General features: G+C 56.4%; 1 protein-coding gene across 1 annotated transcript; it reads left to right on the top strand.

The window, feature by feature from the left end:
• The first annotated feature begins 2,210 nt into the window (after nucleotides 1–2,210).
• On the top strand, nucleotides 2,211–22,545 carry LOC119112815 (putative U5 small nuclear ribonucleoprotein 200 kDa helicase). The gene is made up of 4 exons (XM_037237100.1): nucleotides 2,211–2,313; nucleotides 15,083–15,218; nucleotides 21,127–21,250; nucleotides 22,390–22,545. Exons 1-4 carry the CDS (start codon nucleotides 2,231–2,233, stop codon nucleotides 22,512–22,514), a joined length of 468 nt encoding a protein of 155 aa, XP_037092995.1. The 5' UTR covers nucleotides 2,211–2,230; the 3' UTR covers nucleotides 22,515–22,545.
• Nucleotides 22,546–25,157: the final 2,612 nt, after the last annotated feature.

Here is a 25,157-nt window from a genome sequence, read left to right as displayed (position 1 = left end):
CGGCGGACAGCTCAGTCGTTAGATAGCCGAGTTGGTTGAAGCGTCTGCATTCGTGCCCCGTGGCGGTGTGCGATGGTCTCGGCTTAAGCGCTCACTATCTGCCCCCGACTGGGATGGCCTGCGGCCGGCGGCAGCCGCCGCGCTAAAGGTCATGTGACGTCAAGAGGGCAGAAGCGTGCCGAACCTAACCAAAGCCGAACCTGACCGGATCTAGAACCCAACTAGAACCAGGAGCCTAGAACGTAACGTGCCGAGCCATTGTCGCAAGTTAATCTTTTGTCACAAAATTCTGCCGTAGACGCGGATCGCCAAGGTCTGATGGTGAGATCAGGCTTGCGCTACAAACACTGCTTGGTGTTCGCGCTGATCCCAGAAATCCGTCCAATCTAAAGTTGGGGCTAAGTTTATATAACATGAAATGAAATGGAAAATCCAAGGTGTTGTGACCAGGATCTGCACAGAAAACTGTTTTGGTTCTGGATGCATTCTGGTTTCATCAGCCTAATTTCGTGGAAAGTTTTTTTCTATTTGGCGTATCTCAACAGCCTGGCAACGCTTTGTTACGCTTTGAAACGCTTTAAGTGTTGATTTTGTGCTCCTGGTTGTGCCTTTCCTTGCTTTATGGTTCGCAGATTTTCTTGTTCGCTGCAGATAATTCGTTGTGTTATTGTACAAGACGCGAGGTATTAAACAGAGGCGCGTTGTTTTCAAGCAATTTACGTGGTGTGCTGCTCTCGTGATTGCGGCATCATGCTGAGGTATTGCTCTCGTGCATGATGTGGTGGTAGTCCAGCAACTACGTTTCTGTTGTATCAGTGTTCCGCTTCTGTCCACCAGTGCTATTCCTCTCGGTCTTGGGTTGTCAGCTATCTCGTGACGCTTGTTAATGCATTACTCGCATTTTGTTTTCAAACATCCGCTGAGCCAGGTGACGTATGTCACCGTCAAGCGGCATTTTTAAGACGACGAAAACTATAAGAGGCAGCGCGTGTGAACTTGTGATGGCTAGTGATACGCTCATCGCGCATGTTTTTTCAGAAACGAAATGGTTCCAGGTTTTGCCGGGTGACTGAACAATGGCGCCGTTGGATGTGGCTTGCGGAGCCTTTTTTACAAGAATTGGGGGGGGGGACTGCCTGCCACACAGCACTCTCCAATGGCATGAGGGGAAGGAAATTGACCTCGCCCAGCTTTGGCTAAGATGAAACCACCTCGCCTGTCCGTCCGTGAATATTATTTCATAGCGAAAAGTCAGAAGATCCGGCCCATGGCGCCTGGTGCAAGGCCAGCCGGATGTGGTTCCCCGTCATCTCTCTTTATCAACCGCCTCCACATCGGCCTCTGCATCGACACGGCCGCGCGCCCCCGTACCTGTGTGGTCAGCGGCAGTCTGTCGTCGCGCGCGGGAGGGCGGTTCGGCCCGCCGGGACTGACGCGGTGATTAGGTGCCTGATCGGAGCCGGCCGGATTGCGCCGCCTGGCAGTAGCGGCGGGCGCGGCCGCAACTCCCCCGGGCGTGTCGTCGGCGACCACGGAGCGCGGCGGGGGCGGAAGGGAGCCGTCACTGGGGCGTCAGGGTCGGGCCCACAGGCGGAGCCGGGTCGCAGCTCCCCCGGGCGCGTCGTCGGCGGCCACGGAGCGCGGCGGGGACGGAAGGGAGCCGTCACTGGGGCATCAGGGTCGGGCCCACAGGCGGAGCCGGCTCGTTCCGGTGCAGGCGTGGGTGGAGGGGGGCTGCAGGGCTCGCGGCGGGAAGACACGGCGCGTTATAAGCAAGCGGGAGGGCATTGCTTTTGCATGGAACGGGGGTGTCGGACCTGTGCTTGGCTTCTGGAGGCAGGGGTCGTCGGTAGGTGCTGACCCAGGTGTCGGGTCTGCTGGGACCTGTGCTCCGCTCCTGGAGGCAGGGATCGTCGGTAGGGTCTGACATAGGTGTCGGACCTGTGCTTGGCTTCTGGAGGCAGGGGTCGTCGGTAGGTGCTGACTCAGGTGTCGGGTCTGCCGTGACCTGTGCTCGGCTCTTGGAGGCAGGGGTCGTCGGTAGGTGCTGACCCAGGTGTCGGGTCTGCCGGCGTGGTGGGATTGGATCCATCGCCCGGGCGCGATGGAGGGGATAGGGGGGGGGGGGGGGTCTGACCCGTCGGCGGCTGCTGAGTTTCGGAGCCTGTCGCGATTTGGCGCTGACCCGCCTTTCCGACACCGGCAGGAGGTGACCACCGTGTTCGACATCATGGAGCTGGAGGACGAGGATCGCAACAAACTGCTGCAGCTGGACGACAAGCAGATGGCCGACGTGGCCCGCTTCTGTAACAGGTCAGCGGGCACACGCGGCCGAGCCGGAACCGCGTTGAGCCCCCCTCACGCCGGCCCGAGCTGGTGCGCGGCGCTTCCGCCGTCAGCGTCCCCTCCACGCGTCACCCTCGCGTTCGGAGCGGGCCGCCGCCTGCCGGACGGCGACACGTGACTCGCGCGGTGCGGTGTCGAAGCAGCCGCATGTTGGGGTCAGTCAGGCCGCGCTGAGAGGACGAGCGCCCCGCGCCGCCGCCGCCGCCGCCGCCGGCCCCAGGCGCGGCGCTGCGCGGCGCGCGGCCCTAGGTGAGCACGGCTGATGGCGGGCAATTAGTGCCGCTCGGAGCTGATTTACGAGGCAGTCGGGCGCGCGCCGTCGGCGGCACCGCGCCCTGCGCTGACAGCCGGATGGCCTGCGTGATCGGCTGCAAAATAACAACGTGCAATTATTGGACGGGGTTGTCCGGACGTGGTGTATCTGATGTGCTCCGAAAATATTCACTAATTGTGACAGGGCCTTCGACCCGCTTGGGCGTCAGGCCCATGCCAAAGGCTGTTTGCCGTTCACACAGGTAAAACTGCGGTAAATGACTCAAAACATTTGAGCTGGTTGTACAAGCTGCAGTGGGATAGCACGTGTCGCAGGAGTTCCAGCAGTATCGAACGGTGCATCTTAAGCCAAAAGAATGCTTGAATAATGTTTAAAACATGTCGAGCATGTGGTAGCTCAGCAAGAACTTTGTTGGGCATAACTGATATAATTTCCGCGGATCGTGTATATTCAGGCGCAGTGTTCGGAAACCTGTTAAAGGCCCGAAATGTGTCCATCCCGATAGCCCAATTGGTTGGAGAGATTGCTTTCCGATTCACCCACCCGTGTGGGGTGGGTTCGAGTCGATTCAGGCGCTCGCTATTTGCCGTGGGCTGAGATGGTCTGCGGCCGGGGACAGCGGCCGCACGAAAGGTCACGTGACGCTGGAGGGCAGGTCGGACCGTGCCACCATTGCGGCACGCTGCGAAATTCCTGCCGTTGACCCGGGGTGTCATGATCGGACGGTAGCGTCAGGGGTTACGCGACAAGCTCCGTTTAGTGTTTGCGCTGTTCCCAAAGATCTGTGCAATCAAGAGGCTTGGTCTAGATCTTAAAAAACATGTCGTGGGCTCTAACACCCAATTGATTACACATTTTATATATATATATATATATATATATATATATATATATATATATGCATTATTTTTATGTATGTGTATATACCTACATATATATATATATAAAATGATGCATATATATATATATATATATATATATATATATATATATATATATATGTATATTTGGCGCCATATGGAGTTTGGGAATCGGTCTTGTCCCTGCAGGAGGTTGTCAGGATGCACGACCACCTCTGGGCATGTGGATTGCGAGTCATTCTTCCCAAATGGTGCCGATCCTATCTCCGGGACGCGTCCGGGCGGGGCAGGGAGGGGGGGGGCGTACATGTCTTGCTGATGGCCCAATCTACTGGACGTGCGCATCGGTCCATCTATCGGCTGCGTTGGCCCCGGCGCCGCCGGTGTTTTCCTGGGAGATAGGTCTATCCGACGGCGTTCTTACAGCCGGTGACGTTCCAAGGACCTGACGCAAGCGGGGTGATGCTCTGCTCTGGCAGGCAAGGCAAGAAGCCGAGCTGAGCGCCGATCATGCGCGCCGCAGGAACAGGCCTCTGAGGCAGGCCGGGCAGAGCGCCGATCATGCGCCGCAGGAGCAGGCCTCTGAGGCGGGCAGAGCTGAGCGCCGATCATGCGCGCCGCAGGAGCAGGCCTCTGAGGCAGGCCGGGCAGAGCGCCGATCATGCGCGCCGCAGGAGCAGGCCTCTGAGGCAGGCCGGGCAGAGCGCCGATCATGCGCGCCGCAGGAGCAGGCCTCTGAGGCGGGCAGAGCTGAGCGCCGATCATGCGCGCCGCAGGAGCAGGCCTCTGAGGCGGGCAGAGCTGAGCGCCGATCACGCGCGCCGCAGGAACAGGCCTCTGAGGCAGGCCGGGCAGAGCGCCGATCACGCGCGCCGCAGGAGCAGGCCTCTGAGGCGGGCAGAGCTGAGCGCCGATCATGCGCGCCGCAGGAGCAGGCCTCTGAGGCGGGCAGAGCTGAGCGCCGATCATGCGCGCCGCAGGAGCAGGCCTCTGAGGCAGGCCGGGCAGAAGCGGCGCCGCGCTGGAATCGCCGACTTGGCGTCGGCAGGGGGCAGCCGCCGCATGGTACTGCGGAGCGGACCGACGCGTACAAGGTGTGGCACTAGGACCACCGAGGCGTGTGGAGTAGCGGGGTCACCGAAGCACGGTGTGAGGATCGGGCTCCGAAGGCCGAGGTGATCAGGGCGGCTGCACGGGCCCGACAGTTGACGCTGCGGCCGGTGAGGCGAGGGCCCTGAAGTGGCACTGGGGATCAGGGCGGCTGCACGGGCCCGACAGTTGACGCTGTGGCCGGTTAGGCGAGGGCCCTGAAGTGGCACTGGGGATCAGGGCGGCTGCACGGGCCCGACAGTTGACGCTGTGGCCGATGAGGCGGGGGCCTTGAAGTGGCACTGGGGATCAGGGCGGCTGCACGGGCCCGACAGGATCAGGGCGGCTATGACGGGAGGGTTACCGGCGCGATCTGGTCGATGCTGGCACCACTGGCCCAGATGGAACGCCCGCGCATGCGCAGTCCTGTGGCTGGCATGGATTCAGCTGACGGACCGAGCTGTTTACGCCGACACGCGATCCTTGATGCCGCGGGATAAACATGCCGCCCGTCTCATATGATCCTTTCATTTACGCTTGATTATAATGCTGAATTGATGTAAAGGTACTTCAAAGCAAACTTACGATCCCAGAAAGTGTTTTATCCCCTGGACTGGAACCTGCCCGAAAGCTACGGCGACCAGCAATGTAACAATGTCAAATGTGTAGCCATTAAAATGGAGCCAGAGACGCTACGCACTGGGCCGCGGAAGCGACCTCAGCGCTGGCAGCGCTGGCTGGCCGAGCCGGCGGTGACCTGCTGCCGGGCCGGGTCAGGGGCGTGGGCGGCGTCCCTTGGGGACCCGGTACAGCTGCCGTTAACATGATGATCGGCGACAGCGGATGTGCAGCCACGTCTGGAAGCCTTAAGGTTGCGCTTTACCACCTGCGCCGGGCGGAGTTTGCACCGTGGATACTGCCATCCTTAATCAGGACACCGGCCATTGGGAGAACCTTCAGCATATCAGAAAGTGGCAATCTTAGATGGACCGAAACATTGCCGCGGAGCAGTTTTTCCAGATTGAGGCCCCACAGTTGCACACATCGCTAGCGGTCAAGGACACCTGAGACGAGGCCGTTATTCGGGCTGCGCTATTGGCGTTTCGCACAGCTTCGCGCAGCACACATTTGTGTGCCGCCCCACCGTGCAGTGCTCACATAACTCGGGCCATAGTGAGGTCTTTCACTCGAATGGCTGTCATAGGCTACTCCGAGCTCTCTGGCCTCACACATTGGAGAGGCTTTTGCAGACACAAAAATCGCGCGGGGATTTCGAACGCGCTTGAGACCGAGTCATTCCTTTCAAATATCACAGATCGATATTCTCACTCAGTGGCTCGCCCCGCTCTGCTAACCTGCATGGGACCGCTTGTGGCAAACGCGCAGCGTTCTAAGTGCCGTAGTTGTAGATTTGCCCTGCGCCATATGGTGTCTCGGCTCAGGTCTGAGGTCAACCAAGCGAGCAGACCGCATGACTCGTCCCCGTGCACAGCCGCGCGCTCCATGTATATGCCCGGCTGGGGCGCGACGACATTTCACAATTCGAGGCAGTGGAACTACCCGACCCTACGTCACCGTTTTCCTATCGAACAATTTATAGGCAGGCGCCTCGTACAGTGAAGGTCTTAAAATCATTGTTTCATGGCCAGACAGTAGTAAAAGGCTCACTCCTCGGAGAAAAACCAGGAGAGTGGATATATAGATGTGTTGATATTTCGGCAACATGCCTTTATCGAAACGAAGAGCAGAAGTGCTTCTGATTTTCGTTTCGATAAAGGCATGTTGCCATCTTTATTCTCCTGGTTTTTCTCCGAGGAAGGGGGCTATTACTACTGTCATCTACATGAATAATGTTCCTCGCAAATGGATTTAAAAACTTAGGCAATTTTGTCTTATGACCCTTCGTCCTCATAGGTACGGAACTTGGAATTGTCTGCAAAAACATGCCTGCATGCATCAACATTTGAGGTGACTGGCGTGGCATGATGCCACCTTAGGCGAACAGGTACGAGCAGGAAAAAGAATTTATGGGAATTCTGAATGCTATTGTGTTGTCAATTCCTTAATACCGCGCGCTAAAGACGGCTCGTGGAGTTCTTCGAAACATGTAGTTGGTTGGCAAATGAAAAAGGCGTGAGGATGAATAGGTTTATAGCCATGTAAGCTATATAATTTTCATTTCATATTTTTGTTTTGCACACCATCCACACATCTGTAGCGACCAAACTCGATTGTGCCACACTTTCTCACGAATCAGCATTGCTAGGAAACTTCGCATCCCCATTGCATACAGGGGATTTCCCGCAACGTTATCATAGATGTTCGTTTATTACGCGAGGAGGGTATCATCATACACATCATCATCATCACCTTTCTAACCGCGCTGCCACGCAACTCCACTACATACGGATTCACTGGCAGAGCTGTTCGATTCGCCATCTTGAAATGGAACGCACGAGTTTTCTCACACGTGGACGCAGATGAAATCTTGGTGGCGCCACGCGGCAGCTATTTTGAACGTTGCGGTGGAGGTGACGGGTACACGCCAGCCAGTAGCCCTAGCCTCGTACGTTGCAGAGGTCCCAACGTTGTACTCCCGGTGGCACTGCACAGTCCATTGGCCGCGGAAATAATCTGGAGAAAGTTCGCGGGTATAACGCACAAGCACGTGATAATTCGAGCCCCCCCCCCCCCCGCCTCAGTCGCCTTATAACTCAATGATTGGACTTGAGAAGCAGTAAGTCGACCTCCCTACACTTTACTCAATATTAGATTTGATGGAAGGAGTCGACAAATACGTAACAAGGGGACGGGGCTCATAGCCCTTAGACTGAAGGCAATGTAACGGAAATGGAAAAATAACTGGCCCAGTTTCGTTTCTCAGCGGACTGGATTGATTTTCTGTACGTTGGAGTCTTTCAGTACGAACGTAAAAAAACAATCAGTACGCGATTCAGCGGATAACAACCTCAAACCTTGCCTTTTTATACGGACACAAACAGTTATCTGCCGTCATTGTTGAAACGTTTTGACGATTAAAAACTACGCGTGCCCACGGTCTGTATACATGGACCTAATTTCCATTCATATACAACATATAACATATATATGATGGTCGTGGTGGTGGTGGCGGGTGTCGTCCGTCTGCGTCCTGGGTGTCAGGTGGCACCTGTCCCCGTGTGACGGGCTGTCGGTGGTGACGGGTATCGTCCGTCTGCGTACTGGGCGTCAGGTGGCACTTGTCTCCGTGTGATGGGGTGGCGCTGGTGATGAGGGTCGTCCCTCTGCGTACCGGGCGTCAGGTGGCACTCGCCTCGGAGCGAACACTCGCCTGAGAGCCACCGCTGCCCGCGGCCGCCGTCATCATCCATGGCCGCCACGGCGGGGACATCTGCGTTGCACCGGGTGGCTCTCCCAACCATGTCAGCAGTCAGCATTCGCTCATCCCGGTAACCTTTGCTAACGAACGCTGTGCGTCGGCGGACGTCTTTGTGCCGCGCACCGTCGCGCTCCGCCGCGTTCCGCGCGCGCGCGCCAGCGTCCGAGCACCTCTGCATGGCAGGCACTGTGCTTGTTAGGGAGTTTGCCCGTGAAAACTCGATGAGATTGACCCCCGCTAATAAGCGGTATAGTCCGCAGTTATATTCCACGACAGAAGAAGCAGCCCCCCACCTGTCGGTCACAGAAGCACCATAAACAACGTGTTTTTGCTGCCTACAGATCAACCGGTTGACCGGGAAAGCCCTGAATAACGCCAAACGAGTGCCATTACAGAGTCTGATTAAAGCTGGTGGTTACTTAGAGAAGCCGATCAAAGCGTAGTGTCAGTGCAGGGTGATACGTGACGTTGTGTCGGTGCCGGGTGATACGGGACATTGTGTCGGTGCCGGGTAATACGGGACGTTGTGTCAGTGCAGGGTGATACGTGACGTTGTGTCGGTGCCGGGTGACACGGGGCATTGTGTCGGTGCCGGGTAATACGGGACGTTGTGTCAGTGCAGGGTGATACGTGACGTTGTGTCGGTGCCGGGTGATACGGGGCATTGTGTCGGTGCCGGGTAATACGGGACGTTGTGTCAGTGCAGGGTGATACGTGACGTTGTGTCGGTGCCGGGTGACACGGGGCATTGTGTCGGTGCCGGGTAATGCGGGACGTTGTTTTGGTGCCTGGTGATACGGGGCGTTGTGTCGGTGCCGGGTGATACGGGACGTTGTGTCGATGCCGGGTGATGCGGGACATTGTGTCGGTGCCGGGTGATACGGGACGTTGTGTCGGTGCCTGGGATATGGGACGTTGTGTCGGTGCCGGGTGATACGGGACATTGTGTCGGCGCTGGATAATGCGGGACATTGGGTTTGTACCGGGTGATCCGGAACGTTGTATTGATACGGGGCAATACGGGACGTTATGGTAGTGCCGGGCGATACGGGACGTTATGCCGATCCAGGGTGGTCTGGAACGCTGTGTCGGTGCCGGGTGATCCGGGACGTTGTGTCGGTGCCGGGTGATCCGGGACACTGCGTCGTTGCCGGGTGATACGGGACGTTGTGTTGGTGCCGGGTGATACGGCACGCCGCCGGTTAGTCGGTCGTGCTCTTGTTGCGACGCTAGTTAAGGGCGAGCGTCCACCAGCTCTGGTGTTCCTCGTCGTTCCCAGCTATACCATTGGCAACAAGTTTCGCGGTCGTTTTCCGTTTGTTCAGTTTGGAACACGTTTGACGCTCGTTGTCTGCTCATGCAGTACAAGTTGCGAACTTCGAATGTTTAAGATGTAAAGTACTTTTGCAAATGGCTTGTAGCTTGAGTAGGGGACGCGCCCGTCGTCGAGGGAGCGCTGGGGCTTTGTAGGGGAATAACGGGGCTTCTGGTTTCACTCTCTACGTTCGAAAAGCTACTCTCCGTCCGTAAATAATTGCCCCGTCTGGGCTGGCTCGTGTCCTCGTCCGTTCCCGCCTCGGGCCGAGCTGTGCGGCGCCGTTTGACCTCTGACGCGGAGCTTCGCCAGGCGCGCCCGGCCGCCAGGCGGTGGCGTGCTGTACCGGACTGGTGGGGTCCGCCTCCCGGGGGTCGTCCAGCGGGCAGGCCGAGTGTCGCTCCTCGAGGGTCCGCGCGGCCCCCTGTGGAGCGTGCCGAATGTCGCCCCTCGGGGGTCCGCGCGGCCTCCTGTGGAGCGTGCCGAGTGTCGCTCCTCGAGGGTCCGCGCGGCCCCCTGTGGAGCGTGCCGAATGTCGCCCCTCGGGGGTCCGCGCGGCCCCCTGTGGAGCGTGCCGAGTGTCGCTCCTCGGGGGTCCGCGCGGCCCCCTGTGGAGCGTGCCGAATGTCGCCCCTCGGGGGTCCGCGCGGCCTCCTGTGGAGCGTGCTGAGTGTCGCCCCTCGGGGGTCCGCGCGGCCCCCTGTGGAGCGTGCCGAGTGTCGCTCCTCGGGGGTCGGCGCGGCCCCCTGTGGAGCGTGCCGAGTGTCGCCCCTCGGGGGGTCCGCGCGGCCCCCTGTGGAGCGTGCCGAGTGTCGCTCCTCGGGGGTCCGCGCGGCCCCCTGTGGAGCGTGCCGAGTGTCACCCCTCGGGGGCCCGCGCGGCCCCCTGTGGAGCGTGCCGAGTGTCGCTCCTCGGGGGTCCGCGCGGCCCCCTGTGGAGCGTGCCGAGTGTCGCCCCTCGGGGGGTCCGCGCGGCCCCCTGTGGAGCGTGCCGAGTGTCGCCCCTCGGGGGTCCGCGCGGCCCCCTGTGGAGCGTGCCGAGTGTCACCCCTCGGGGGCCCGCGCGGCCCCCTGTGGAGCGTGCCGAGTGTCGCCTGGGGACGGCGGAGTGCGGTATTGTCGCCAAGGCACCGGGCGCAGCTCTCCTCGTGTCGGTGTGTTTTGACACGGTCGCCAAGTGAAGCCGACGGGAAGGGAAGGCGACAGGAACGCATCGACCGCTAGTCCCGAGTTGCACGGCTGACTCTGGGCTGCCTGTGGCTGCCACTCAACTTCGATTATGACCTGCTGGTGAGAGGCGTAGAAGACTGGCCATTGAGCGCCAGAACACCACTTACCGCGACTGGAGTCGCTGTACCCTTTGGCAGCCGATGGTGCCATGGTGGGACCGTCAGGCAACTTAACAAACAACAGGGCCGGGCGCAATCAACCAGTGTGGTTGACACGCCATGAAGCTAAAAGTACATGGTAGCATTATGCGCATGCGCGACAGACGTCTCTCGGCCCTTCTGTCTATAGGGCCGATGTTGCATCTTACGTTTACGATACGGCCATTCTCCAAACGAATGGCCGTATAAGTCAACCATTTTAATCCGGTGAAAGTGGCGCGCTAATCTTGACACAGAGCCGGCGTCGTAGATCACACTAGGAACATAACGGCGCGGTACCAGTCCGCTGTCGTACGATTCATATGTCTTGCTCGTCCGGTGCCAGTGTTACACAGGCTTCGGCTGCGTCGTCGCACACCTTCATAATGCGGTGATTTCTTTGTGTTGCCGTGTGTGGCATTTTTCTGGAATTGTCACATCCGCGCACGCGCTGTTTACATGTTGGTGCGGCTGTGGAATTTAGAGTTTTACGTATATGTCTTTGGCTCGGGTTTTAGCAATTGCTAATGGGAATAGCAATCGACGATCGACTTCACTCCGGGTGTGTAGGTCCATTCGTTATGGAGGACTCTGGTGCCTGTCGGGGCGTGGAGAGTTAGCTCGTACGTCTCCAGGCCGCACCGGCACCGGCCGTCGGCCGTCGGCCGGGCGGCAGGCTGACATCGAGCGCGGCCCGCCAGCAGCGGCGCCTTTTGAGGATGTGGTGTGCCTGGCATCTTAATTATCGCTTGTTTGTAGGCTTACATACATTCCGCAGCGTGGAGGGTGGCGAGGGGACACCGTCAGCCAGTTGTATCTGCACCCGATGTGTTGAATAGAAAACACCGAGAGCGAGACGGTAGGTCCCTCGTAAGCGGCCCACAGCTTCACCGGCTCATCTTAAAGCGTTCCTTCACCGCCGACCTGTCATATTAGGTCAAATACAATCAAAAGGATTTTGCCGTCCCTTTGCTGCTACTGATGTGCTCACCATTGGGCTTAAACAAGCTTGGTTATTTAGTACAAATCGTTATTAAAAAGTAGTAGCTAGTGGGTAGCGAAAATAAAGGTTGTAGGAGGTCCAATACCATGAGAGGGACATGTCACAACATGCAGATTCGGGCAAACCCAGACAAAGTTTTTGGCTGCGCACCTGCTAGCGTCATGGAGAACAGACCCGCTATCACAGCTGACTGGTCTTTCTCTCAAGCATGTAAGAAACAATACGAAAAGTCGTTAGACCACCTAGCAATAATTATATTGGCAAATATCTCATGACGAGATGAATGATATTTTCCTTGCCAGTGCGTGCTTAACTATCTTTTCACAGACAACACCACATGTAGATGCCAAAGTGTTTAGGATCCTCTAAATAACTAGAAACACGATTACACCGCTTGATGAATTTCCAGTTTCGTTATATGTCTAATACGGCACCAAAAGTGTCAAATCTCTCATGTGCCCCGAGATGGAAAAAGCATTTTACAAACAGTTGGCGCATCGCGATGCTATTTATGTGGAAAAATGTGCATGACGGTAATCCTGAACATGTGACTCATCTTATCCATACATATTGCTTACACGGATATACTACCTCCGTCTAAGAATCGCACAAAGTGCCTGCACCAGTATTACCGTCCGGGAGCTAAAGTTTAATTGATTTTCGGTATTTTCCCTCTATTGATGTCATATAGTACCCAGTGTGGATATCCCCGTTGCAAGCAGTTAATACCGAAGCGTTCCACAGGTTGCGTTCTAGGGATTATGTGAGGCCATCTGAGGTTATTCCATGACTTTCAATTTTCGCATGGGACGATGGTATTGGTACTCTATTTAAGTCTGCCAGATAGAACGAAAAGGCATCCACCTTTTCACTCGCCTATACGGTACTATTTTTTAGTCGGTGCAACTCTACTAAGTCTGCAGGATAGAACGAAAGGGCGTCCACATTTTCGCTGGCCTGTACGGTATTGTTTTTTAATCGGTGCACTTGAGAAAACAGTTTTGACTATTTTAAACCTTTGGCCCAACGCGACGTGAATCTTCAAGAACTCATGACCACGGATGCATGTCCGTCATTTGTACATAATGTGATGACGTATGCTGGATTGACTTCTACTCCTAAAGTTTGTCTGGCACGGCCTTGACCTCCAGTGGGACGATTTATGTACTTGGCCGAGGCGAAGATCACGCACATTGGTGACCACGTAATCACTTCACGCATTAGAGTGAGAAGGCGAATAAGTCAGGTGTTTACAGGTCAAGGGTGGCTTACGGAACGGCGATTTTCCACATTTTCGCCTTGTGGACCCTTGAGAAAGTGCGTTGTGCTGCATTCTACAGTTCGTCATGCACATTTGGGTAAATTGTAGCGGTGGGCGTCAGCCCTCGTCCGGGCGAGCGACAGAGCATCGTAGTTAATGTAGTAAATCGTTTTTTTTTTATTTTTGTCATCATACTTTTTACAGCAAGGCCGGGTCTGTGGCGCTTAACGTTTGCAATTTAATGTGATCGGCCGACAACTCCAGGAGATTGCCCGAGAGCTGACGTGACGGGGGTTTGAGCAGCGGCTGGGGGCGCCGCTCGCGATCAGGGCGGCGGGTGCTCGAGGCGAGGCTCGTCCTCGCCCTCAGACCCCGCAGCTAGAGCCCGCCACCCACCGATGCCCAGCCGCCCGGCTCCGACAGCCATTGGCTGTGAATTATTTCTGGGTTACTGGCGCTGGTTCGGCTGTTGTGCGCCGCGGATATAGGAGCGCGTGGGTTATTGGCAACAGTCGGAACTTACATCCAGCAGAAATCACACTTTCGAGTAGCTGAGCACGCGGTGAGTCTTATGATATGTTTCAGTCGGTCTCTACATAGATAGGCGTTTCTCAGTAAAGATTTGTCACCATGTGTTTTGATCTGCTGCGACTTGCTGTATTTGCGCTGCTAATGTTGCGTCACGTTTAATGTGCATGAGAAGCGAGGTCCGCACTAGCCGCTGATCGCCCTGCGCTAGGCTCTGATTGACTGGAAGCCGTCCATGTATTTGGCTGTATCGATCTGTCGGGCCAATATGCCATGCCTGCCGTCTGGTGCCGGAGTGATCCGTTTCTCCAATCAACTCATCGAACTAGACATAAATGAAACATGCCAGAAATATTAGCCGCGTTATCGAGGCAGACATACAGTTGCGGCTCACCTCTGCTAGTGCAGTGAGTGTTGTTGCCCTGTCGCGCTATATTATACAGCATCAAGTCCCAAGTGATGCCGCCGGCGTGTGGGCGTGCGGCGTGAATATTCATTGCCGGCTGCGGGTGGTGGGCGGCGGCGCGCCGAGTGGGCCGGCGCTGACCCCTGCGCCGGAAGGCGCATGTCGCGGGGCCGGTGCGTCGGAAGAGTTGGCTCAGCTCGGCTCGGGCCTCCGGCCGGCCTGCGAAGTATGTTATGCGCCACGCATTGTTCCCATGGTTGACAGGTAGCCGGCGAGGGTTGACCCTCGGCTAGTTGTTAGCTAGCCGCTTATGTTGGTCGAGCCGAACAAAAGGCTCATTCAGACTTCAGTTCACACATGATACATCTCTTCACACATAATACACTTATCACGATGGTCACACATACACCTGTTGACATAATACCTGTTCACAGAAACCTGCAACAAACGGATCACATTCAAACATCACCTTTCTTCCAGCATGCATGACCATTAATGTTTGAATTATTAAGTGTTTGACTGATCTCAAATGCGTTGAATGATAACACAGCAACGATATGCCTGGCTATCCTTGACTCCTTTGTGAGCTATAGCCTCAAAAGAGCAGCCAACGCATCCCAAAGCCCCGTGTTAAAGGGTATACGGGGCGTTTAAAACAGCGATGATTGCGCTCATTTTTCACTCTGTCCGAGCTTTCATGTTTGATAACACTGCCTTCTGGCCTGACATTTCCCACTCAAATAGCGTGGCACAAATTGAATTTCGGGACGTCGCCAGTTATTTACCGCTCCATTTAGGCCGTTGATGCATTCGCAATTGCCGTCCGCGGGGTGCTGATAGTATTAATGTCGATAGGTAGTCAGCGGTCATCTGGCGACGAACTTCACTCGGTGTTTGCCGCGCTCGATAGAACTACCGAGGCGGATAAGCGGGACGCCGGGAGGACACAAAATAAAGCGAGAACGAGGAAAGAAGGGCTTAGTTGATGTCTGTGTGCCACTGCCCCTTGCGCTTTGAGATGCTGTTCCCCGGTGCCTTGCATACCCACGACCACGCGCGTGATCCAGTCCAGCCTGGCGGCGGGCTGACGTGGTCATGCCTGGCACCACCGGCGGCGGCAGAATCTCCGGTCGTGCCGCGTGCAGAGACACGTGATCTCACGCCGCATCACCAGCTGACGGTGGCGGTCGTGCCGTGTGCTTGCGCCGCGCTCGGTCGGCGGCGCCGTGACGCCACGGCCTGTCTCCGCCGTCAGGTACCCCAACATCGAGCTGACATACGAGGTGGCCGACAAGGAGCGGCTGCGCTCCGGCCACCCGGTCCACCTGGTGGTCAGCCTGGAGCGCGAGGACGACGTGGTCGGCCCGGTCATCGCGCCCTTCTTCCCGCAGGTGAGCGCCCTTCTTCCCTCACGTGAGCGCCGTTCTTCCTGCAGGTGGGCACGTGGTGTGGCGCCGGCGACGCGTCAGTCGCTCGGTCGGTCCGCCCCGGCCGGAGGCGATGTCCGTTCGGTTCGCCGGCCGGACGAGCGGAATGGCGGCACATTATCTCAATGATGCCACAATGGCGGGCCGGTCAGACGGCGGCGGGAACGCTTGGCCACCGGCCAGGGGAGGATGGTTGGTCGGCCGGCACGAGCGGCTCGGTCGCTCCTCGCCGCCGCCTAACACGGCCGTCTCACGGGACAGGTGCCGCTCCGCCGGCCGGGTCGGCCCGGGATCAGGCGCTGCCGTCAGCTGATCGTTCGGCCGGCCAGCGGGCGGTCAGCTGACTGTTGGCTCAGCTGATTAGCTTAAATGACGTCCTCAGCTTAGCTTAGCTTAAAAAGCTGCCGCTCAGCTTAAATGGGATTTTTCATGTTTGAAGATATTGAAGCAAGGATCAGGTATGCTAAAATAATCTCACTAAACTATTGGCTTACGTGTAAATGAAAAAGGCTGCTCTGGTCAATGCAATGGCGGGATGTGAATGACATTATTATGGCGCCATGGATGCCTGGGTGACCTTGAAATAGTAGCCCTGAAATAGTATGCACATTTTCGCGGGTTTGTAGCCCAGGAATTAGACGAGTTTAGGTCTTGACAAGGGCAGGGCTGTGAACTGCGCTGAATTATCTTCAAGATGGCTACTTCAGTTCAAAACCCCAGACGAATGTGGAACACTCTTTAAGGGGATTGGGCACAGCGTGTTTGAGTTAATGACTAGAACGTCGGGCGCACTTCTGATTCCCTGGGCAGTCTTATCGTCTGGGATAATTCGTATATAATTGATGCCAGAAGTTTTTTTCTTTGCACTACGATAATTAGGCCAGCTTTTGCTCCTCGCTCGGGATTTGTGGGCTGTGAGTCCCTATAGTGGTGTGCCCATTATGACAATGATGATACCTGTCCGGTGCCCACGCGGGACCGTAATTAGCATACAGATCGAGCGGCACCACCACGCGCCACATGATGGTACTACCAAACTGTGCCCGGAGTCGCTTGTAACCATGAGCACGTTTTGAGTCGTCGAGTATTGATCATGTAGCGAATGCTTGCTTGATGACGTCGCTGAACCAGTTTAACCAGCTTGAGCTGGTGCATTGCAGACGATTATTGTCGGCATACGAATTCCTCACTCACAGTTCCGAACCACCTGAGGCTCAAGGCCTTTCTTGCACCCATTAAAATCAGAGTTCTCTGGCGGTTAGCGTCCCGTAACTAGTGGGCCGACCTTGAGAAAAAAGAACGCCTTCAGATTCGGATTTTCAAGACCCAACAGACCCCCACCATCTCGCCAACGTGCGTTTTTAGCCTCAGGGCGCGGGCATTACCTAGACTAGTAGTGGACTGTTTCAGCTGTCCAGCCCAGCCCGCTGAACCATTTATACTCCAGTTCGCTGGGAGCCATTGTCAGTAGCGAAATGCATGTGCGGTGCGTGCCCGCCTCCCAACCGGGCGGTGCGTTACAACTGAGTTCGATGCTACCCGGGGAGCCACGCCCGCTCTCTGGAATTCCGCTTTCAGTGCAGTGTTCCTTCCGTGAAAGGCTTGCAAAGCTGGGTAGAAATAAAACTGACGATACAACAAAAACTCACATGAATACTTCACTGTTTGTTTATTTCAGCGGTGAAAACTTGCTGTGTATCATGTTTATGTGATGGCATACTTGAATTATATCATTGTATGTGTGACCGTCTTTACATTACGTTGTGCTTCTTTGTAATTTTTCACCTGTGCCTGCCCTGCTTACGCTGTGTTAGATGTAACTTTCAAAAATTAAAAAGTCCGTTGAGACCCGGATTTCAGGGTAAAAGATGTGCGATGAATGCAATGAACCTAAAGTTTCAGTGCACCGGATGCACCAAATTATGCTATTTTAGGTACTGTTTTAAACCATGATATAATAGCTTTAAAGATGTTATCACGATTTGTGACCACATCTGGGCGTTGCTTTACGCGGTCCAAAACTCCTCTTGTTCGGCTCGAGTTACGCGGTATCTTTCCCTCTATATGCAGCGTAAGTGTGGATGGCCCCTCTTCAGATGTTTCGAATTTGTTACTAAGATCCCAGTCTTTTCACATGTCATACATTCAAAACCAAACCAGACAATCAAGACTGGTGATGCCTAAAAATTATTACGTGGCAAAAGATTATAACTGAATTACGTTCAAATCACGGCGAAGTATGAGAGCTCCCATGACGACACGCCGTCTCCAGGGCTTGGCGTCAGTCGCCACGACCCCAGGGCTTGACATCAGTCGCCGCGACCCCAGGGCTTGACATCAGTCGCCACGACCCCAGGGCTTGACATCAGTTACCGTGACCCCAGGGCTTGACATCAGTTGCCGCGACCCCAGGGCTTGACATCAGTCGCCGCGACCCCAGGGCTTGACGTCAGTCGCCACGACCCCAGGGCTTGACGTCAGTCGCCGTGACCCCAGGGCTTGACGTCAGTCGCCACGACCCCAGGGCTTGACATCAGTCGCTGCGACCCCAGGGCTTGACGTCAGTCTCCACGACCCCAGGGCTTGACGTCAGTCGCCACGACCCCAGGGCTTGACGTCAGTCGCCGTGACCCCAGGGCTTGACGTCAGTCGCCACGACCCCAGGGCTTGACATCAGTCGTCGCGACCCCAGGGCTTGACGTCAGTTGCCGCGACCCCAGGGCTTGACGTCAGTCGCCGCGACCCCAGGGCTTGACATCAGTCACCGCGACCCCAGGGCTTGACACCAGTCGCCACGACCCCTGGGCTTGACATCAGTCACCGCGACCCCAGGGCTTGACACCAGTCGCCACGACCCCAGGGCTTGACACCAGTCGCCACGACCCCAGGGCTTGACATCAGTCGCCGCGACCGGGCCCGCCTGACCCATTCGGGTCGTGATCGAGATCCTATGATTGGCGACGGCGGGCGGTTCCGGGGCGAGGCCGCACGGAATGAAACGCCGGGCACCACGCCCACGAGCGAAAAGTCGCGGCGCCGGCGTGTCCGCCCGTGGTACGCGGTTGATGCGCTGTCACAGCAGTGCTTGGACTGACAGCCCAGGATCCGGGATGACTATCATGTCTGTTCTCGGGATTTTTTCGATGCCGGTGTGCCGTTTGAGGAAGTGCATTTACTGAACGAGGTCCACTAAACGAGCAGCTGAGGTTCGGTTGGGGCAGTGGTTAGCTGCGCGTCTGGGGAACCAGAGGTATGGGGTTCGATTCCCTCGGTCCCCGCCCTATTCGCAAGGGTGAGAGACATACGACATCACGCAGGCTCACGAGCTGAATGGGTCGTTGTCATTAGGGCTTTACGACGCACTTAGCTACTCAGGCTATATGACGTCGCCTACCTCTCACCCCGGCAAGAAGGGCGGGCACCTGTGAAGGGCGGATCGAACCTGTACCTGTACCTGGTTTCCCAGACGTGCAGTGCTTAACGCGGACGCGTTAACCACTGTGCCATCGGCACCCGCTGAAGGGATCGTAAAGGTCCAACGACAACTGAAAGGGCTGGCAACTTTAACGTAAGTTTGATTGATTTGTGCTGAACATAAACAGCGCCGTGCGGAGGTTGCCACCGAACATCATTCAGCGGATATACACGCTGCTCGGACCGGATGCCATTCTGCCCTCGTACAACTTGACGCGCAGAGTCTGTTTATATATCTTCCAGTCAGCGTGTGCCTGCCCGTTAGTTTTTACTGTTAGTTTAACTTCACAGTCTGCTTATGCCTGATCCTAAGGTTTTTACACAAAGTGCTCACGACAGCTGTTTGAAAGTGTCCCGTCCTGAGGGTTGACATTACCGAGCAGCACGTGGCGAAGAGCGAGCGGATTGCGACGGAAGGTCACGGATCCCCCAGTGTCCTGAACACATCGATGTTGTCACCCTGATTGACCCGCTCACCCACACGGATCCCCCAGTGCGCTGAACACGTCGATGTCGTCATCGTGGGTGACCTGCTCACCCACACGGATCCCTCAGTACCCTGAACACGTCGCTGTCGTCATCGTTGGCGACCTGCTCAGGCCCACGACTCAAATTTAGTGCCCCCAGTTGAATAGATGTAGCTTCAGCTGCCTGCCGTCGTCTGGTTGTGTCGGCCGCGACCGCGCCAGCTCGGGCGGCCGTCAGCCCGTTGGAGTTCTGCGCCGGATCATCACCGTATCTCCGTCGCGTGCCCGCATCTGGCATCGGAGCGCCGTCGCCGATCCGGGCACGGCTCACTGTCCCGCGTCAAATCACGCCGACCCGGCGCGGACGCTGGGGCTGACATCCGAGCCGGCCGGCTGGTCGTCTGCGCGCCCGCCGGCCGCCACGCGGCGCGTGACGCCGTCTCCCGGCTGTGCCGTGCGGCGCCGGGGCGCCACACGTGGTGCCTTCCCAGGGGCTCGGCTCGTTGCGCCGCCCCGCCACTGACCTCGGCCCGGCTCAGCCGCAGTGCCCGATGCATTGCGGCAGATTTCCTCAGGGGCGTGTTGGCGCGCTCTGCCCCGCGCCGCCGTGCCCCTCGACCCCTGTTCGTGAGATGGGTCGCGGGTCGACTCCGCGGCGGTCTGCATGCCGTCTCGTCGTGTGGATTTAGCCCGGCTTTCCGCTCGCCACGTGCGCCGGGGTCGAGTGCGGTACGTGTGCTGGATCCGTGTTTTGATTTCCCCGCCGGCTGGGTAGGCTGTCTGACCGACAAGGCTGAGCGCGCGGCCATTTGGCGGGTCCGTGATCGGAAGACGGCTGTGATTCGTGGTGTGAAGGGAACGAAACTCGCAGTCATTGAGCTCGCAGTTGTCATCTGTGGGGACCTGGGCTATTCGTGTCGACCGTCGTATGGTGCGCCCGTGTTCCATCGTCGCGCAATGCGGACCCCCCCCCCCCCCCCCCATCCTGTCATGCAAGTATTCCAACAGTTATGCGAGGAACTCACCGGCAACTGCGTATGCTGCCCAGCCCCCTGACTGGCAGCGCATAAGCTTGGTGCAACTTGAAACGAATGAGCTATTTGTGGTAGGCGCTGCGACACGGATGGCGTCTGTCGATGTATGCAGTCAAAGCTGTGATTTAACGTGCCGTCAAACGTGAACTGCTCTCTCGTATCTCTTGTTCAACGCCCTGTTCTTGAGGAGTGCAGTCATGCCAAAATTCCCTCAGTTCAAAATTCCCCACTCACTCACACTTACATTCACGCCCTCTAGCTTTTGGTCTTCCTCTGGCTCCCTCAGGTATATTGTTATTGTAGCGGGTAGTAGGTTTACACAAATTTATGATGAACAGGACGACAGATCCGCATCCAGCGCAGTGTTCTGGTCACGTTGGCCGTGTGTGCCAGCACCAATCGAGCCCGGCCTCTAGGCTTGTGCCCACTCACTCTCGAAATCACTGCGCCTTGGGCGACTCCCTGAACAAACAGTGCTGCTGTGGTGGCATGCTGGTGTGGCGGCGGTCTAGTCCGCCGGGCTGTGGTATTCCTGTGCAATGCTGGGCCCGTCATATCATATCATGGCCGTCAACCCGAAATGGTGGACCAGTGCAGCACCCAGTTTGAGCCAACAGCGAAGATGTAGAAAGGTTGGCAACACGCGTGCGTTGGGAAACTAAAAGAAGAAACATGATTGTGTTTGTTCTTGCAGTCGGACTTGTTGGCCGTGTCTGCTCTTAGCGTGGGCGAGTCCCAGATGAGAGGAGGTCGTCTCCGTGACGGGCGTTGCCAGCGCCGGCCGCCTGCGACGCGTCAGGTCCGCACGGCTGCCCGCCTCGCCAGCGGCCCGGCGCCGTCTCGCCCGAGCCGCCGACGTCGCCGACGCGACTGACGCGTGACCCTATTGCCCGGTAGCGACGCGACGAGGGCTGGTGGCTGGTGGTCGGCGACCCCAAGACCAACTCGCTTATCTCGATCAAGCGGCTGACGTTGCAGCAGAAGGCCAAGGTGAAGCTGGACTTCGTGGCGCCGTCGCCAGGTGAGGCCCGCACGCGCGTGCTGCGGCCGGCCGGGTGCCGGAGCGGGGTCGCCCGCGCAGCCGGTACGTATCGACCACGGGCAGTGTCAGCGCCGCCGCCCGGCCGCCCGGCGCCCGCGCCCCTGACAGCCGACTCGGATATGTGTGCGCACGAGCTTGCGCTGGTCACGCCACAGGAGACCCGGGCCGCCTGTGAGAGCCCGCTGTATGTGCTCGGGAGATACGGGCTGGTGCTGCGGCACTACGTCCTTTGTGGCTGTCGGGCTTGGCAGGACTTCAGCGTTTTAGCATAGATTGGTGCTTGGTGTTGAGTACTTCCTTTATTTGTATCGATGCTGGACGTCACAGGCTGATGAGTGACCAAGTCGTGTTGCGAAGAGTCTGTGCGGTCGACCTAAAGCTGGTCATGCGAGCGAGGGTCGCAGCCCGAATAAGTGTTGCGTGAGCCATGAGATCAATCTGAGCTTGAGCTGCCTGCCCCAGCTCGTTCATCCCTTTTGTAAATGAAACGTGACGCTCATCATCGCTCACCCTTTTGTAGAGCGTCAGCGACTGCAAAGGCCATCGTGGCGCTTAGGGGGTGGGGCAACCGGGGTTCGAACCCGCCACCGTGCCAAACCATGTCTTTCGCAATGCGCTGTGCTGTTAGATACACACAGAACATGGTTAAAATTTACACGCAAATCTAAGTTTACTGCAACGCCAGAGTGGTTTCAACTGAAAGCCGTGATGTGCTGAACCGGGTTCTCATTAGGAGTTCTTAAAACAGCCTTTTAAGTTGGGGGAGGGGAGGGCGGAGTATGGATCCTTCTCATCTGTAAAATGAAGGAATTCACTTAAGTCCCAAAGGATGAGTTTCAATGTTCCAAGTGACAAGCCATGTCCGCCCTGGACCTTGAGTGAATGGATTGGAATAATAAAAAAAAAAACAATGCTCAAAGCTTGCTGGGAAATGAATATAATGAGCCAATCTTCCGATCCAGATTCTGGCGTCTGTGTTCAATTTACATATTTGTCTCCGGCTTGTCAGTGTTTCCGTGACAGACTTCGTCTCGCTCCTGATCCTGTCACCCTTCGCCCCCCCCCCCCCCCAAACCATCCGGGTATTTTTTCAGCTGACCCGCCGTCGTACGTTGCAGGCAAGCACACATACGTGCTGTACTTCATGTCAGACTCGTACATGGGCTGCGACCAGGAGTACAAGTTCTCGCTGCAAGTGGGCGAGGCGGACAGCGACAGCGGCAGTGGCAGCGGCAGCGACTGAGCTGCAGCGGCAGCGGACGGTCTGCCGTGCCGCACACCGCTCGTGGCCCGTGTGCGGAGGCGGCGGTGCCGAGCTGTGAGCGGACTAGTGCGTGGCCGTGTCTCCGTTTCTGTATGCGCGGTGGCGAAGCCCCGGCTGCGGCTGGAGCGCCGAGCGTGCGGCCCTGCGCCGGCCGCGATCCTGCGCGGACCCCCGACGGCACGTCGCCGCCCGCGCCATCGGCCGTCAAATAAATCATCACTCACCCTGCCGTCGTTTGTCTCGAGCTTTGCATTCTGAGCGGCATCGACGCGGCGCCGCGGCCGGGCCGGAGCATTCATCAGGCTGGGGTGGCGGCGGGCCGACGGCCGGCACCCGGGCCGTCGCCGCGGCGCGCGCGCGGCACACCACCGCCTCGGGAGTGTTGACGGCGCGAGGTCAGGCGCGGTTACTGTCTCCGCCCGCGTTCAGCCGATGCCACCGCGGCCGGGCGGCGCGATTAATAGCCACATTTTCCACATTTTGGTGTTAACTGCCACACGTTTACACTCGCAAATGCCCTTTTTACACAAACCTTTCGCTTAGTAGTGCGCGTGTTCGCACATAATGCACCTCTTCACACGTAATACGCCTGTTTTACTTGTCACACATACACCTGTTCTCATGCCTGTTCACAGAAACCTGTTATAGACGGATCGCATTCCCTATTGCGACGCTACCAAATGAACTGTTCCCTAACATAAAACATGCAAAATGTCCTTTTTGCGCCTCCGGCAACGCTGGCACTGATCGTCCTCTTTGGTTCCGGGCAGGTGGAGCATACGTTTTATTGGTATAATCCTGTGCAGAATTATGAACTGCCGCCATTTCAGTTCGATGTCATTTGTTGTGAGCCAATGATCTGTATATTTCAGCCCACTCATCCTGGTCTGCTATTCGCAGGTCGTGCTCCGATTTCCTCTGGGAACTCACAGGTTGTGAAATACGTGCTGCGGGCAGCATTGCGTTATAACCTGGCTTTGCTGTTCCTATGCACTCAAGTTGAGTAGCTCCAAAGCGTTCGGAAGACTTACAGCAGTAGGCTTTTCTTGGGCTAAGACACTTTCCAGAGCGGTGTAAGGCGATCTGAAATCTTTTTGCGTTGCAATCGTTCTGTTGCTTTGCAGCCTGACAAAACTTTAGACGGGGCTTTTAGCATCGTCATTCAGCAAGACTTTTCGCCTCCCTAGTCAGGTGCAAGGTGCTGGACTCGTTATCCAGTACCATTGGGGACGGGTCCCACGGCGGGCGCGTTGTTTGGCCGGGCCGGGATGGAGAGGCTAGCTGAAAGGATGACATGGCGTCCGTGCCGTAGTGCTGCGCGGCACATCAGGCTTTCGTAGTCCTACCCGGCGAAATGGCGAAGACAAAGCCATCCGTTGAATTTGGACGACATGACCTGGGTGACTGGTTCAAGGTGTACGCGACAAGCTTTCTTAGAAGTGCTCTGAGCCCGCAGGCTTCCATACAAACCACTCAGAATACGTTTATCAAGAAAAGAAAAGCAAACAACTAATCTCCAGCGTATCCGCGTCCTGCAGACGCTGGAAACAGCGGATCTCTATTTGCAGAAGTAACAGTGCTGTGCGCTGGCCCTATGCGGTTCCGCAAGGATATATACTGCGTGATAGGCCAAGGCCGGTCAGCTGGCTGCGCAAGATACAATTTCCATCGGACGCTGAAACATTTACCGCTCGTGTGCCGTCGCTCGTGATGTACGTCCAAGGCCAAAATTTCGGCAGTGGCTGTCGCCTTAAATATTTAGCTTGTTTGCAAGCACGTAGAACACACGTTTGTATAGCGTGGTCTTGCAAATGTTTACAGCCTACTCGCTTCGTGAATACGCTGTGTCTAAAAATGACTCATGCCTTTCTGCGTGGTTAACAACCGTGCTATATTCTGTTGGGCAGTTTTTCTTTACCTAGACGGTGGGTACGCATAATCATTTAACTAAGTCGGGATGCAGTGTAGTGCAGAATGGTGTGCTGTGGCTGAATATGCACGAAACATCAAGCTTTTTGGGGACGGGAAACGCTTAACTCCGCATGTGGTACAGTTCCATCAGTGCATTTTTTGTTAGGATGTGCTTCCAATGCCTGTCAGCTTACTGCCTTGACCCAGGGCCGACCGAGTGAGAGGGGCGACTTGCTACCAACTGCAACACATTAACTCCGAGCAAGCGAAACACCTGCAGGTCGTGACGATGCCTTTTGAAGCATTTGAAAATTTTGAACTTAAGCGGTCAGACAGTCATGGTTTTTAAAGCTACTATGCTTGCAAAGACTGATCACAGGTTCGTGAAGTTTTTAGCACTAGAAAACGCAATATCTTGAATGTTTCCACACTGAATATCAGGCGTCCGCACGCGGGTTATCTGATGAAGTGGACCTTTCTGCACGATGGCACTATCATCACGACCTTACATACTCCATTCGATTGGCATGGAAGTGACAATGACATGGAAAATGTAAAATTTCAAAACTATATAAAGGCTGGGGCCGCAAACGCGTCTGGATCTCGACGGTCCGGCGTATCAGGCAGCACCTTCGGACAGAAGAGCAAACTAATAATGACAGCGGCAAATCAAACCGCTGGTGTTTACGGTGCTTTGGCGGGTTGATGCCA

Source organism: Pollicipes pollicipes, unplaced genomic scaffold, assembly GCF_011947565.3.
Source record: "Pollicipes pollicipes isolate AB1234 unplaced genomic scaffold, Ppol_2.1 Scaffold_7261;HRSCAF=8764_pilon_pilon_pilon, whole genome shotgun sequence".
Taxonomy (NCBI): domain Eukaryota; kingdom Metazoa; phylum Arthropoda; class Thecostraca; order Pollicipedomorpha; family Pollicipedidae; genus Pollicipes; species Pollicipes pollicipes.
Note: the sequence above shows the minus strand (reverse complement) of the source record. Positions and strands in the feature narration are given on the sequence as shown.